This window comes from Bufo bufo, chromosome 8 (genome assembly GCF_905171765.1).
Source record: "Bufo bufo chromosome 8, aBufBuf1.1, whole genome shotgun sequence".
In the NCBI taxonomy this organism is placed as follows: Eukaryota; Metazoa; Chordata; class Amphibia; order Anura; family Bufonidae; genus Bufo; species Bufo bufo.
In genome coordinates, this window is record NC_053396.1 from 28,330,292 (window position 1) to 28,347,628 (window position 17,337).

A 17,337-nucleotide genomic window follows, 5' to 3' on the forward strand; every position below is an offset into this window, starting at 1 on the left:
TTCCTTAAACTGCTCTGGTTAAATGAAATCTGGACTGTGATTGGTTGCTATGGGCAACTAAGACATTTTCTCTTTTAGACAGTTAATAAATGTCTTCAATTGGGGCATATTTATGAAACCGTCTGGAAGAAAAATGGCCTTTGTTGCCCATAGCAACCAATCACAGCGCAACTTTCATTTTACCAGAGCAGTTTAAAGGATGGCGGCCAAGCCCTGATCGGTCACTATGGGCAACAAAGACAATTTTCATATATGAGGCCCAAAGAAATATCCACTCAGTTCCATTATATCTTATTTACATCACAGATTTATATCAAAAGATTATTTTGACTGGACTTCCCCTTTAAAGGGCCTTTCTAAAATTGAAGAAGAAAAGAAAACAGCGCCTCTCTTGTCGTTGGGCTGTGTTTGGTATTGCAATTTAGCCCCAATCACTTAAATGAAGATGAGCTGCAGTGCTAAACATGACCCATAGACAGGGATGACGTTGTGCCAGACTCTTTTGGGTTGTCCCATCTGGGACATTTATGGCATCTCTATAGGATATGTCATAAATGTACAAAAGGTGAGTGTCCCACCTCTGGGACCTGCTCCTAACTCAAGAATAGGCCCTGCCAACAATGAAGAGCAAGCCGCCATGCGTGACACTCTCTCCTTTCATTGCGGTGAACGGAGAGCAAGCATCGCATGGGCGGCCGCCCCTCTATAACTATAGGACATCTAAAATGGATCCTAAGTCCTATAGCATTGAACGGAGAAAGCTTTACATATGTGGCTTGCTCTCCATTCATGATCAAGCCAAGTTCTTGAGATAGGAGCCTACACCTATAGGACATTTATGGCATATCCTATTGAGGTGCCACAAATATCCTGATGGGGTAACCTCTTTAAACATTGTACAATCTGTAGGTCCAGTCCGGTATCCTGACAGATAATGTCTTTTTTCAGCCTTACAAGCTATTGGGATCATTTCTCAACTGGTGTAAAGTAGAACTGGCTCAGTTGCCCATAGCAACCAATCAGATTCCACCTTTCATTTAAAAATGAAAGGTGGCATCTAATTGGTTGCTATGGGCAACTAAGCCAGTTTTACTTTACACCAGTTTGATAAATGACCCCATATGTTACTATGAATGGTACAAAGCTAATCCCAATGACTCCATATTTTATTTTATTTTTTGAAGTTTTTGGTCACAATTCTTACATCAAGGTGTTTGTACTACTATAAGAAAGAATCTAGTGGAAGCACAATGGATATCCAGTATACAGTATGTGACGGCTCCTTCCTACATAATAGTCATGGCCGGGGAGGGTCATTTCCAGTAGTGAAGTAGCCCCTGACAACCTTAAAGTGCTGAAGATTATCCTAATTACCCATGAACGCCCTCTGCTTCCCCGCTGTCCCCCCCAGTGCTGTATCCTGCAGTAAAGATGACTGGAGATGATTCTCAGATACATCTGTCGCTTCATTGTAACGGATGAGTCATTGCAGGAAGAGCGTGTGTTGTGGCAGAATGCATATGTTGTTTGGTAATCTTCTGCTATAGTTTTCAAGCATTTATTCGTAATTTGTAAGGTTTGTTGGTTTCACAGTTATGTATGTAAAGAAATAGAAGAGATCCAGTAAAAAAATAACTATATACCGTGCATGTTATTATAATAAAAACTGAAAAATGTGAGAGACGGATGGAGAGAAATGCATAGATAGATAGATAGATAGATAAGATAGATAGAAAAATAGATAGATAGATAGATAGATAGATAAGATAGATAGAAAAATAGATAGATAGATAGATAGATAGATAGATAGATAGATAGATAGATAATAGATGAACGAATGAATAATTAGATAGATAAAAGATGAATGGATGGATAGATAGATAGATGATAGATAGATAATAGATACTGTAGATAATGAATAAATAGATAAGGCAGGGCCAGTAATACCATATTGCGGCACAAAATATTTCGCCGACAGAGCCAAATACCACAGTCCATTACAAAATACATCCACAAAAACTTCCACTGGCCAGCCATGGGGAGGGCTCAGGCGGCCCCATAGGCATCGGCCGATCGGGAAGTTTCCCTGTAAGGTCTATGGCCAATTTGCCCGTGTAGATAGATAAATAGATAATAGAAGATAGATAGATAGATAGATAGATAGATAGATAATAGATGAATGGATGGATAGATAGATGATAGATAGATAATAGATAGATAGATAGATAGATAGATAGATAGATAGATAGATAGAGAGATGGATAGATAGATAGATAGATAGATAGATAGAATATAGATAGATAGATAGATAGATAGATAGATAGATAGATATAGATAGATAATAGATGAATGGATGGATGGATAGATAGATAGATAGATAGATAGATAGATAGATAGATCGAGTAGATACACCAATCTATACCATTGAAACCACTGACAGATGAAGTGCATAATATTGACTAATGACAACGACACCTATCATAGGTTAGCATATGTTAGGCAGCAGTCGGTTCTTGAAGTTGACATGTCGGTTTTGGAAGTCTCATGATCTAACCAACTTTCACAAGGGTCAAATTAGGATGGCTAGACAGCTGGATCAGAGCATCTGCAAAAGATCACGTCTTGGTCAGGACAACTGGTGGAGCTGAGACAGGACCTGGCTTATTAATTCATATGTGAAGTGAATGCTGGCTCATCTGGTCGATCCCACAGGAGAATTACTGTACAGTGACTGTGACACAAATTGCTAAGAGGTCATTTAGTTATGCTAGAAAGGTCTCAGACACACAGGACATTGCAGCTTGCAGTGTATGAGGTTGCACAGAACCCAACTCGTGAGAGTGCCTTGTGACCCCTGTCCACTATCAACAGCCCCTACAATGTGCACTGGAGCATCAGAACTGGACTGTGGATTAATGGCAGAAGGTGGTCTGGACTGATACCATGTCATCTTTTAGATCATGTGGATAGAAGTATGTGTGTGCATTGCTTACCTGGCGAAGAATATATAGTATGGGAATAAGGCAAGCCAGCAGAGACATCATGATGCCCTGGCAATGATCTGCTGGGAAACCTACGGTCCTGGCATTTATATAGACACTACTTTGTTACGTTGACATACACCACCTACCTAAACATGAAATCCTTTAGGCTTTTACCAGATGTAGATTGCAGTTCAGTCCCATTTGTGGTAGAACCAGAAGTTTAGGTTCTCAACCCAAAGTACGTGTTCTCCAGGGGTACTGGTCAATGTCAACCTGCTGTGATGTTCATAGGTTCAGTGCAGTGTGCAATCATAGACATGGTTCAACAATTCTAGAGTACAGAGACTCTCAAAATCTAGGTAAGGTCCAGGAAGTCTACATTTATGGAACTTCACACTTTACCACATGTCAATAAGTCCTAATAGGTGTTCCCCAGGAAAATGTTTTGTCCTACTCTAAAAACCCAGTGGGTGCCATCTAGCTGCCACTTAACCAGATGCCCCTTCTGCTATTTGCAATGTTCCACCAAACTTTGGCAACTGCAACATTCATTTCTCTGCATGAAATAATATTCTCCTAATTAAATTACAGCAGAGATTTTCCGTGGAATGTTTTCTTCTTATGTTTTATTCCCATTAGTGCTTTTCTGCTCAACCTTCACCCTTTTACTTTAAGGAAAAACAGACTTCGAAACAATGAAAATTAATTGGGTAATTGGTTTGCAATTATAGAAGTGCCAACTCAATGCCACATCAGCAGCGACTGAGCTTAATAAGAGTACTCTCCATTCATGAATTAAGTTCTTTCATTAATTGTTATAATCTAAACTGAACCAGAACTGAAAGAACTAAAGGGTGAATATTTAAAAAGTTATTTCTTCTCCATCTCCCGTTCAAATGCAAAATAGTATTTAATCCTTATTAACCCATCTTAGTTTGGCAATAATACCCATTGTTCTCTATTTTACTTCATTGTGTTGTCGAGGCTCATAACGAGGAGTAATTAAAGAAGGTACAGAAGTTGCAGTTTCACCCAGACCCTAGAGTCTGAGGAGGGTCAAAAGTTCCCTCAAGCTCACATGATGAGAAGAGTATATAAAAGTTACGTTATAGTTTGGGGGCTCAAAAGGTTCAAGTAACTTATATTATCACAGACATACCCATGGAAGTATTTTAGAGTATATCAGAGTATCATGAGGAAACTCGTAAATCATAAGGGTACAACCAAATGGTCAGGTGTCTGCATGCAGTTATAGAAGCCAAAATCAGAAGTGGATCATGAAAGAAGAGAAAGTAGGGACAGATATGACTTGTGCTCTTTTTTATTTTTTATTCACTCCTGGTTTTGGCTTAAAAAACTGATGAGGCAACCTAAATGTGTGGCCGTACCCTTAGGAGACCAATCGAATTTCCTGGCCTGGTGACTGATTTAACATTGGGCTCAAAAGGTTCAAGTTATTATATTATCACAGACATACACATGGAAGTATATCACTGTACCATGAGAAAACTCGTTAAAGGGCTTCTGTCACCCCACTAAAGTAATTTTTTTTTTTTTGGGCTAGTTAAATTACTTATCCTGCGATATATGAAAATATAATGGTGTTACTTACTTTGATTCAGCAGTTTCTTCTAAAAACGAACTTTTATAATATGTAAATTAGGTCTCTACCAGCAAGTAGGGCGGCTACTTGCTGGTAGCAGCTGCAGAAAACCGCCCCCTCGTCGCGTTGATTGACAGGGCCAGCCGGGATCTCCTCCTCCGGCCAGCCCTGTCAGCATTTTAAAAATCGCGCGCCTGTGTTCATTCTGCGCAGGCGCTCTGAGATGAGGAGGCTCGCCTCCTCAGAACTCCCTCAGTGCGCCTGCGCCGATGACGTCTTCTATTTCGGTGATGTCATCGGCGCAGGCGCACTGAGGGAGTTCTGAGGAGACGAGCCTCCTCATCTCAGAGCGCCTGCGCAGAATGAACACAGGCGCGCGATTTTTAAAATGCCGACAGGGCTGGCCGGAGGAGGAGATCCCGGCTGGCCCTGTCAATCAACGCGACGAGGGGGCGGTTTTCTGCAGCAGCTACCAGCAAGTAGCCGCCCTACTTGCTGGTAGAGACCTAATTTACATATTATAAAAGTTCGTTTTTAGAAGAAACTGCTGAATCAAAGTAAGTAACACCATTATATTTTCATATATCGCAGGATACGTAATTTAACTAGCCCAAAAAAAAATATGACTTTAGTGGGGTGACAGAAGCCCTTTAAATCATAGGGTATGACCAAAAGGTCAGGTTTCTGCATACAGTTTTGGAAGCCAAAACCAGAAGTGGATCATGAAAGGAGAGAAAGTACAAAGGACTGATATGACTTCTATTCTTTTTTTTTATTCACTCCTGGTTTTGGCTTCAAAAACTGAACCTAAACGTGTGGCCATACCCTTAGGAGACTATTCGAATTCCCTATACATATGGAAGTTGGAAGTACTGTATATCAGAGTACCCAGAGCAAACCCACGGAATCCCAGGGAAAACATTTAAGCTTCCTATATCTACAGCCTTGGTAAGATTTGGGCAGCTATCTGGGTCTTCTGGGCTAATTGTGTTAAGTTCCTTACTAAATCTAAATGCACAACTGCAAACCATATGAGTGTTAGAAACAAATAAGAATGAGGAAGACTGTCTTGGTCATCAACATTTCCGCAAAAGTTCTGGAAAAAAATTTATATGATGTTTGTATTTTCATTGTTTCACAGGTGAATGGAAAAGAACTTTCACGACTCTCCCAGGAGCAGACACTTGAAACGTTACGCGCCAGCAAAGATCCTCTACTGATTCAGGTGCTGAGACGCAGTCCCCGTATGAAGGGAGCGGCATTGACAGCTTCTTCTCATGACCTGCAGTTTGTGGACAATGGAACCCAAACAGATATCACCTTTGAGCACATCATGACAATGGGCAAAGCTCGACCTCCAAGCCCTGCCATGGTTGTTCTAGAACCGTATGTACTATCAGAGCTGTGAGTAGAGACTCTGCTACTAATGTGTGACAGGAACATTCACTGTTTGTCTACAGTAATGTAATACATCGTTGTTGCGCTGTCATCTGGTTTTTCTAGGGTCTGTTAGGGCTCCATAGAAAAGAGAGGAAAAGGTCTACATCACTATGTTTCTGGGTGGAAAAATAACAATCACTTGGAGTTGCTGCCTATACCCTCATTTATCAGCCATATTATTTTGCGGAACCTAGTATCAAGTGCTCGATTCCCTTACAGTGCCCCTGCAGGGGAATTGAGCCTTAGGAATTCCAGAATTTTCATTTTCAGTTAATGGGCAGTCTGTTTAATGCACAGACATGTTGGGTACTCAAAAGGGAAAGACATTCTTTGCAGCTATTTTGAGAGAACTCAAACTTTTATGAACATTCAAAATTCCAATGGGCTCTTGAAAATTGATGAAGGTCCATAGAGTATGTGTTTAGAATTACCAATTTAAATATACCCAGAAAAAAACAATCTAGCATCAGTCAGCCAACTATAGCTTAAATGTAATAAATCTCATGTTATGGTGGTGTGGTGTATTTGAATTTCACTGTACCAGGGCTTACCATGTCGATCTTTCTCCCTTTTACAGCCCACCAATTGAGAATGAGTTCTATGAGCAATCTGAGTTCATGGAAGGAGTACAACCCGAGGGAGAGCGCACTGATGAGTTGGAGTATGAAGTGAGTTTTGTCAGGATGCCTAATATGCATTATAAAATTAGAAGAGCATGCAATTAAAAATGAATGCCTGTTCATATAAGGCATAGATGGGCTGAATATGCTAGAGGAAGAGGATATCTTCATAAGAGGTTCTCCACTTTGCGTAACAAAAGGGCATTATCATTACTATAAATGGTCAATGAGCCATAGATAGATATTGATAGTTAGTTTAGAACAGGTTAATATCTTCTTATGATTCTACTTTGGTATTGGTGCACCATCACCTCATTAAGCTCCAAAATAATTCTGCTTGATGTACCCTACTCCTCCATTTGTTCTTATTGGTTTTGGTGTTTTGCTTACCCGGCAGCCCAGACCCAATGTCCGCTTTGCAGTGAGTCTGGCTGTCTAGTCTGGCCTGTCTCTCCACGCAGGCTGTGGCCTGCCTGCTGGCTAGGCGCCTCCTTCTCTGCCCATATGACACGCGTGAGCATCCCCTTTCCACGCCCCAGGCTCTTAAATAGCCACAGCATGCACCCTTATCTTCACCTGGCTGGCAATCCTGTGGCATTTCAAGGGGTTGTCCAGTAATTTATATTGATGACCTATCCTCTGATCAATATCAGATCGGCGGAGGTCCAACACCCGGGACCCCAGCCAATCAGCTGGTAGAAGAGGCCGGCACTCTGGGAGCAATGTGGCCTTTTTCAAGGTCATGTGACATCACCATACATCGGTCACATAGCCTAGTTGCAGCTCATCCCCTTTGAAGTGAATGGGGCCGAGCTGCAATACCAAGCACAGCTGCTGTACAATGTACAGCGCTATGCTTGGAAAGCTGCCGGGAACCGGATGCACTCACCAGAGCTCCAGTGAGCACGGCGGCTCCTCGTAACCTGGGGGTGCCAGGACTCTAACCCCCGCCGATGTGATAATGATGACGTATCCTGAGGATAGGTCATCATTATATTTACCTGGATAACCCCTTTAAGACATCTTCACCTGTGGGAGGGTGCCTGGACAATAAGTTTTCTAGCATGCTAGTATCCAGTTAAGGTGTCTGTTTTGCTATCTGCCAGTGTGCCAACTTCCTGCTCATTTACTGGTTTCTGTCCCACCACTGCCTGACCTGACCTCTGCCTGATGCCTGTATTGATCCTACTCTGCCTGCCCTGACTCACTTCCTCTATAGCACAGCCTCTGCCTGTCCCATACCTCGATTTTGCCTGACCCCTCGCTGCCCTGCACCGTATACACGGTTCTCCGTGGGTCAGCTATCAATCTCCTAGAGGCTTCTCCAAGAGGCGCAGCCTGGTGGTCCCCCTGCAGTCCATATTCCTGTATATGGCTTAAAGGGTGAATACCAGGGGACTGCCAGGATAACACCCTAAGAATTAGCCCAAAGTTAAATCTATTGGTTGACTCAGAGGTTTCATACCAATTGCCATAATATTTGGTGGGGTTCTTCAACTATTATGAATTTCCAACTTTCTAGTGAACTTATCCTTACGTGTCAGCATTACTCCCAGCAACAATACCAAATAGCCGATTGTGCCAGAGGCAGCTACATCAGCACCAGACATTTCCTCCGCAGAGACTAAATTATGAAATGTCATACATCTATTATCCTGGACAGCTGGAATCCACCAGAAATTAATCTGTTCTTAAAGAGCAGCTCTCCGTTCTATCTCATGGAGTAGAACCCTCACTGAGGGTCTCCCTGTATGATGTCCATATACATTACCTTCATGAGATAATCCCATTAATGGTTAAACTCTATGCTATTATGTCTATTTGGCTTTTATATGGGGTTGTTGTATTTTACTTCTCAACTCTGGTTGACTATGGCTTTTAGTTTTCTATTGACTGGACTTGATTTGACCATTCAATAGACATTTTAAAAAGCTGATTTCAGCCATATTCTACCGACTGTCTTACTTTTTTTTTTATGACATGAGAAAGCTTAACAGATGCTCACCGGAGGCAAATATTTTTGGAAAAGACAATCTGTTGTGTTGGATTTTTTGGTCAGGTGCTGTCGTTGGCATTCTTGGAAAGTCATTCTTGACAAATCACTGATGTGCACCACAGGGCATGTTTACTGATGGGGTGGAATGAGTTTACGTACATCTTACTGACTTCATCAATAGAATCCAAGATCACAAAGCAAGGCATTTAATCTGCCAGTTGTTGGTGGCAACCTTCAGGACCAACCATGAATAACAAGTCGTTTAGAAAGTGTTCACCTAAGATCTCTAGGGTATAGATAGCTTTACAACTAAAGCAAATTATTAAGTGGCTGGGTTTTTTTCCCCTGTAGGAAGTAGAGCTGTGCAAGATAAACCATCAAGACAAGCTGGGCCTAACAGTTTGTTATCGCACTGATGATGAAGAAGACCTAGGGATATATGTTGGAGAGGTACGAAACTGAATCTTCCTCAAGCTGTATTACTTTTGCTCTTCCAACATTTATTCCATTGAGTTAATTCCTTTCATCTCAGCCTTTAAGTATTTACTTCCAAGCTTGCTAAGAGTTTCATCTGTCACCAGACTTTTATCTCTGCAGGTTGTGGGAGTTTGAAGAACAAATACATGATTTGTAGAAGCCGATGCAAACTGCTGTGATTCCGCTATAGAAACAGTGAGAGGATGAACAGGATGATATATTTAATCTTGATGTTTTTTTCTTAAAGGTGAATCCAAATAGCATTGCCGCAAGAGATGGGAGGATAAGGGAAGGAGACAGAATCCTACAGGTAATAATAGACAATGACAACATACAATGTACAGTATATTATTGCATGTTGTATTATGTTCACTGATGTCACTCTGGATGCCACCATTTCATGTGCCATTTTAAGTTTTTCATGAGTCCACCAGGGATAAAATAGATATACATAAAATATTTGAAAAAAAATTCTGCAAACTAAAATGTCGGATTGCAGTTTGGAATTATATGCCAAAATACTGTCATGAAAGGGAGGGAACCATGCAGTCCTGTACGCCACCCGCACCACTGCCCCTACCTACTTGCATAATCTGTCCTAAATGACGGCCCACAGCTAAGAGAAGGTCCTAGACTTGACTAAGTGCAGGAGCCTACACCTAAATGGGTAAACGAGTACCCAGACAGGCAAAAACAGGACAGGATCAGAATCCAAAAAACTAAGACAAGTTTCACACTAGCACTTTTAGATCCGGCAGGGAACAGCCTCCTGAATCTTTCTGGCATTGCCGGAAGCTACCACATGGCCATCTGGCCCCATTCACTATAATGGGAAGTGGCAGAGATCCGGCCACAACCTGGCAAGTATGCCAAGAATCGGCCAGAGGAAAATCACTGCGCGTATCAACTGCTGTCATCATCTTGGGGGACTTAAATGGATTTCTCAGGAGCCAGCAGGTTCCACAAAGCCACCTCTATTGCACACCTGTAGAAGAAAGTTTATAATAAACATCTCAAAGTAGCATGGATCCCTGTCCCAGGAACCTGGTTACGTCATACTCCTCTTCTGAAAATCCAGATTGTGCTGATGTCATATCCTTTATCCTTTTCTGGCCTGGCCCATGGATGGAACATAACTTTTGCTGTGGATGGGGCCAGAAGATAGACGGAGACCAGAAGGTAGATTAGCAGGAGAATCATTCAATAGGTCAAGCAGGCTATAGGGCATAAGTAAAAACGGTTTCATTACCAGAAAATCCTTTTACCGTGGCATTGCAGAACCTTATGGATCCAGAAACCCATTTTAACTGCAAGATGGGGGTCTCATGTTTGTGGATATAAAATATGTCCTCATGTTGATGGTAGAGGTGTTAGATCTGCCAATCCTTGTATATCTACTAAAACCTTCTCATAAGGTTGCCACAATGAATGCATAAAGCCCTGGAGATTGGCCAAATGGATGCTCTTTAATATATGAAAAAATGCCAATGTGGGAAATATGTGTTGGCGATGTGTGCCTCTCACTGCTCAATGGTAAGTAGATGAGTGGGGGAATGCTGTCCTCTCCAAATCCTTGCGGGGGCTCCAGTTGTTACTGCTGGCTGTAATGTATTGTTACTTCAGTTAGTGGCTGTCATGGATGATGTTGCAGATAGCTGGAAGTTATGGATAAACATCCGACTGGCTTGATCCCAAACTAAGGAGCATAAAGGTGACCCCCTATAAAACCCTAAGAGCTCACCCTGACTGCTAAGCACATACAAGGGTCTCAGAGGTAGATGATTGCATGCCCTCGTACCTAGACTGTGTGACACCTGAAAAACCTATAATAGTGAGGGGACACGACCACCGGCTCCCTGCACTTAATACGGAGGGAGTCAGGGTCACCTTGAAACAAGCCAGCAAGGAAACACAATACATGAAAGGACTTATCTGAACAAGCAGCCACAGAAGTCTCCAGCAGTGAACACTTCAATCCAGGAAGTAGTATAAACCGCAAAGTGAGGCAGTATGGGAGGGAATATAAAGGAAAGAGGATTCGTCTAAATAGGTGACACCTGGGAGAAGGAAATGAGATGACAAAGTGAAACCAAAACAAAGAACATCATGCAAGAGGTAGAAAAGGACGTCTGTCAGACCTTCTCACAGAAGTGGCGGTTTGGAGAGTTTGTTCATATGCAGTTCTGTGGTTCATTAAAACCACTGATTGCTGTCAGGTTGTGGTAGGCACCAGTAGTTAGATTATATGGAAGCACCCGTCCATGAGCTGTCACTGTATGTAGCCCCAGGATTTGGCATAAGCCATGTGCTCTGAAGGGGCATGACGCATCCAAAAAAAGGAAGTGGTGGACCACAAAAGGGGATGTCCTAAGTGGAAGAGGTGGAGTCTTAGGGAAGGGGTGTGTCCATGCCTGGAACAAAAACCCTCAAGACCCTCCCACAAACCAATTTCTTAATACTAGTAAGTATATTTCCATGTGCTTATAGGCAACATGGCTGCTCACATAATCATGTGTAGAAATAGATTTTAAATAAATCTATAAATATAAATTAGGAAAAAAAAAGAATATGTATCCATATCTGGTTTCAATTAGTAAATAATATACAGTATATAGGAGATAGATAAGCTTTAACAAGTGTGGATTTACCAGATTTTCCTTCTGCTTCATAGATTAATGGCGTGGACGTTCAAAACAGGGAAGAAGCAGTAGCGATTCTGACACAAGAGGAGAGCACAAATGTGTCCTTCCTGGTTGCCCGTCCAGAAACAGAGGTAAGACAGTTCCTTCAGCTTCCTATCAGTCCATATCTACTTACAGTGCAGAAGACAAACAGAAACAAGACTGGGTGCAATCTTTTTCCGGAAATTAGAAGTGACTCCGGGTTTTGGTGACATTTATGAAAGCTCTTATCTTGTTGGTTTACAGGAGCTGCAATCAGTTCTCTAAATTGTATTGAGTAATTTTAATCCCCTACACAATAATGGGCCCTAGCAGAAGACAGCCCTATTCAGTTCTGATTTTTGAGACAATTTTCTATAGACCTTTATCCCATTCCTGACATAGGGATTTTCTGTTTTTGTTTTTCACTTCCCGGAGCCATAACTTTTTTATTGTTCTGTTCACATAGCTGTACAAGGGCTTGTTTTCCATGGGACAAGTTGTATTTTCTACTTAATATTTCATACAATGTAGAGGGAAGCTGAAAAATAATCCAAATGGGGTGGAATTGGGGAAAAAATGCAATTCCACCACAGTATGAGGGGTTTTATTTTTTTATGACATTCCCTATGTAGCAAAACTGACCTGTACCTTTCATTCTCTGGATCAGTATGATTGCAACAATATTACATTTGTATAGTTTTTCTCATGTTTTAATACATAAAATAAAAACTTTGGAAATTTTTATTTTTTTCTTTTCATCACCATATTCTGACCCTCATTACCATATTCTGTCTACGGAACTGTGTGAGGGCCTGTTTTTTGCATGGTGATCTGTGGTTTTCAATGATACCATATTTGGGGTGTGTATAACTTTTTGATCACTTTTTATACAATGTTTGGGGAGGAGGTGAAGCAATGAAAAATCTGCAAATCGGATGAATACGTTTATGTTTTAATAGTTCAGGCATTTTTGAACGCAGTGGTACATAGTTTCCTTAGTTGCAACCAATCAGTTTGCACCTTTCATTTTCAAAAATAGCTCTAAAAATAAAAGGTAGAATCTGAGTGTTTGGGCAACTAAACCAGTTTTACTTTGCACCAGTTTTGATAAATCTCCCCCTATTTCTTATGGGATGACTCAAAATAACCTATTAGATCTTACCATTGATGTTCCTGTTCATACAATGATAACCACAAAATATTTTAATGCAACAAAAAATGGGCGTCATTCATGTTCTGTATAGATAGAGGATGTACCTTCAGGCCCTTTTTGGTCTGGTGAGCTCATTGAACCCTGGTCATACCCAGTAGCACTACAATATATTTATGGACAAGCAGTGCCAGAGACATTACTTGAGCTCATTGGCTCTATCTAGAATGACTACATTATTATAAAATGCCATTGCACCTCTGCATTACCCCGTCATAGCATCACTTGCAATGGCAGTCTCTGCATGCCCATTGCTATATCACAGGATATATTGGTTATTGAATTCCACATGAAAATGACTTTACATTGTTCTCCTCTGGTTCCTCTAGATGGGCAGACGATGGAAGGATAGTGACAGGGAGGACTTCTTGGATGATTTGGTATCTGAAAATGAAGAGGAACTGCAAGCAGAGAGACTGAACTCCCCACCTCAGCAGCAGGTACCAGCTGTAACTAGCCGATAGATTAGGTGCCATTATGAGATAAAATAGAAGCAGGATTTTGTGAAAAAGCACTTTAATTACCTTGCTGGAGTCATGAGGTGGAGTTGCTCTGGAGAACAGTCAAGCTGGCTATGCCCTGAAGCTGCTTAGTTTGCCTTCACTTATGTCTCTGAGGACAGGGTATATCATCAGAAGCCAATATGAAATCCTACTTGTGTACAATTGTCTTCTTGTTCCAGCGCATGTGCAACAAGAAGACAATTGTGCACAGCACATGCATGGAATCTTGGACTAGCTTGTGATTATGTCCTCTAATCAAGCCAAATTAGGTGGGATTAGGGCATGGCGAGCTTGACTCTTCTCCTGAGCGTCTCCACTTCCGTAACTCCTGCAAAGTAAGTATCGATGGTGCTTGCTGAGAATGCAGTGCTAATTAAACAGCTAGCGGTGGTAGTATGAAGAAGACACACCTTCTGACTGCCTCAGTTTAATCACAGGAGTGTCATGCTCCTGTTTTTGCGAGCCTCCAGATTATTCCTCAGGCAAATACTTTTTACAGGGCTGTGTAAATATTATATCGTTGTTTCTTTGGCCATGTTCTATAATGTGTTTTCTTTTCATTCTAGGTGGTGAATGAAGACGTTGGAGGCAGCCCTAAGTCTCCTCGACCTTTCCCTCATCCAGCAGGTTTAAGCCGTAGTCAGGAACTGGATAGTGGAGTAGGAAGGACAGATGAAAGCACTCGTAATGATGAGAGCTCTGAACATGATATTTTGGGTGATGACCAAACAAGCAGTGCAAATACACCAGGCAGTCAACGTCGCCTCCGCTTCTTACGTGGGGACTCACAACATCCACTTCAATGTCGTGAATTTTACCATAGTTTGGACTCGTTGCTTGCGGCTGATGGATCAGCACCTTACAATGAGGTTCTTCCACCAGGTGCTGGCCTAACTGATGAGGAGTATGAGAGATACCGAGAACTGCTGGAAATTACTTGCCACATGGAGAATGGAAATGGGCCTGCTTTTCTCTATGCTTCACGACAGGGTGGTCTAGATGTGAATCGCAATGAAAGTGTTTTACGTGAGATGGCAGTACTGGAAGAGGAACTGCGGCATCTGGAGTTCAAGTTTCGTAATGTCCTAAGAGCACAAAAGATGCAGCAGTTGCGAGAACGGTGCATGAAAGCTTGGCTTTTGGAAGAGGAGGACAGTCTTTATGAGTTTGTGGGTGGGGGCAGTGGGAATAATGATGGTTCCACAAAGCTTCCAGATATCACAGAACTCCCAGAAAGGTCAGATAAGGACAGTACCAGTGCATATAACACTGGTGAGAGTTGCCGGAGCACTCCACTAATGATGGATCCACCATTACCATTAGACAGTCCTATGAGAAGAATTAATGATCCTTCTGGTGCATTTTGCCAAGCAGCAGAAGGAATTTCCTCAAATGCTAACATGAACAGAGGACATGGCAAGAATGTGCCTCCTTACCCTGGCAGTCCAGAGCCTGTACCATCGAAATTTCGGTCTTTGTGTCGGGAAGGGCGGCATACAACAGAAGAAAGGTTAAGAAGAGCAACAAAACCAGGGAATGAATTAGATCGGGGAAGTCGAGAAAATAGCCCATACCTCAGCAGACGTCAACGCTCGCAAAGTGGAGACCGTTACCGAAGCTGCCTCCAATTAGCCCAACAAAGAAGTCTTGATGAACTAGATGTAGACCCCACATGTGGAAAAGCTATGGGGGTGTCACAAGGCAGCCACTCCCAAGTAGAGCCAAGAATGGAATGGAAAGTAAAAGTAAGGAGCGATGGTACCCGCTACGTGGCCAAACGTCCTGTCAGGGATCGCCTCTTGAAAGCAAGAGCCATGAAAATCAAAGAGGAACGCAGTGGGATGACCACTGATGATGATGCAGTGAGCGAGATGAAGATGGGACGTTATTGGAGTAAGGAAGACAGAAAAAGACATCTCATGCGAGCTCGGGAGCAAAGGAAGAGAAGGGAATTCATGATGCAGAGCAGGTTAGACTGCCTGAGAGAACAACAACAACAGCAGGGTGCAGACGGCAAGGGTGAGATGAGCATCATTGCCCTCAGTCACCGCAAGACTATGAAGAAGCGTAACAAGAAGATCTTGGATAACTGGATCACCATTCAAGAGATGTTGGCTCATGGGACACGCTCTGCTGATGGAAAACGAGTTTACAATCCCCTGCTCTCTGTTACCACAGTCTGAGGAGTATGTAAAAATGCCAAGCAATCCTTGCCAAATCAGAACCTCTTTAGTTTCTGTCTGTGCCACACCAACCATTTTAGATGCCCTTCTTTCAATCAAGACTCTCCTACTTTCTACGTTGTCCATTCCGTTACATTTTGTTAGGTCTTTTCTTTTTTACTTTCCTCAGTCTCTGAGGATATCTAAGAGGTACTTAAAACACAGGGTTAACTTTTAAACCAGCTCTTGCTTGTAGATTTCACAGCTTCAAAGACATTTTCAAAGTTCTCGGTTTTAGACTGGTGCAGTTGTGGGGAAATACTAGAGCAAATAGGTGGATGTGACAATCCATCTTCAAACTTTCCAGATAAAATGATAATGGAGCACAATTTTCTAAAAAATAATAGGTGAATGAATACCATTTGCCAAGGGTATGTCTTTCTAAAGGCGTGATCCTTCCACCAGGCTTTGTTGGAAAATATGGTTACTGACTGGTTAAATACGACAAAAACTAAACACTGCCACCTGGTGGTTAAAGAGCACATAGCAATGGCAAAACCATGTACCTGATGAAGGAGAACATAGCACAGGGATGGAGTTATGAGATTTGGATTGGATAAAGAATCTGCCTTTTATCTTGTGGACACAACTGCACATTACAAGGCATTGTGCAGGCTCATGTCTTAGAGAATTTAACTTGTCTTGTTTCCAATGTGATTGTGATCTCGGATCTTATTTAAAACTGTTCTGTTTCCACGATTCTGTTTGACATTGAATGTGTGAGCCTGAGAGAAAGGAAAGTGGTTGCGTCTGGTACGCTAGGTGCATGATACAGAGGTAATTTTTGCTGGGAGTAGAATGTCTTTTTTTGTCCATTTTTAAATAGTTGGAGATGCCTCGGTGGCTGTCGAAGACACAATAAATGTGGTTCTTCATCTCAATGCCTTCAGCTTGTGTCCTCTGGGTCACTCGATTTGAAAGCATACATGAAAAAAACTCAAGGGGCTCGTCCCTAGATCTGGATAGCTTTAAAGAACTGTTGATTAAATGAGACCTTGGTGCAGGTTACTGTAGACAGAAATAAAATTAAAGCCTATTACGAAAGCATTAATGTTCACAAAAGGGTTGTCAGGCCAACATGTCTGCTGCCTTGAACATCACAATGTAAAAAAAAAAATCAAATGCATCCAAAAGTAGCTCAACAGTAACTAAAAGCCGTTAGCACTGTGAAAGAAGGGCAACCTAGAAAGTGGAAGCGAGGCCTGTTAGTGGGAGTGCTGAATTGGAATCCATCACAATATGGCCGATTCGACCTGAACCTCGGACAGAAGAGGTTTTATACCTACACCTTCTTCTCTAACAGGATTTAAGCAGTCCATCTACTGTAACCTATTGTTTGCATGGCAAAACTCACCCTAATTTCTACTCAAGAACATCATACTCTAATGAAAGGGGTTCTATAGGCTTAGAATAACACGACTGTCTTGTTCCAGAAAGAACCCCACATCTTTCCATTGGTTGTCTGGTATTTAGGCTCAGTTGAAGTTTTACCAACCTTCTGATATCATTTCTTATAAAATATTTTGCCCTAAGGAGCACTGTGGGCAAAACTAATCTACTGACTCATGTCTAGTACTGGGCCTTGAGGGGGTGGTCCCTGCCCAAAGACTTGCAGAACA

At 41.9% G+C, this 17,337-nt stretch overlaps 1 protein-coding gene across 3 annotated transcripts in view; it reads left to right on the top strand.

Moving 5' to 3' along the window:
* Positions 1-15,679, top strand: part of PDZD4 (PDZ domain containing 4) — a 119,155-nt gene extending 103,476 nt beyond the window's left edge. Inside the window, exons 2-8 of one of the 3 annotated variants that reach the window (XM_040405049.1) lie at positions 5,729-5,991; positions 6,605-6,695; positions 8,995-9,093; positions 9,368-9,430; positions 11,792-11,893; positions 13,323-13,433; positions 14,063-15,679. In XM_040405049.1, the coding sequence (XP_040260983.1) occupies positions 5,729-5,991; positions 6,605-6,695; positions 8,995-9,093; positions 9,368-9,430; positions 11,792-11,893; positions 13,323-13,433; positions 14,063-15,679 (2,346 nt within the window). The remainder of the gene's footprint in view (positions 1-5,728; positions 5,992-6,604; positions 6,696-8,994; positions 9,094-9,367; positions 9,431-11,791; positions 11,894-13,322; positions 13,434-14,062) is intronic. The other 2 variants (XM_040405050.1, XM_040405051.1) reach the window with 2 other exon arrangements.
* The last annotated feature ends 1,658 nt before the right edge of the window (positions 15,680-17,337 follow it).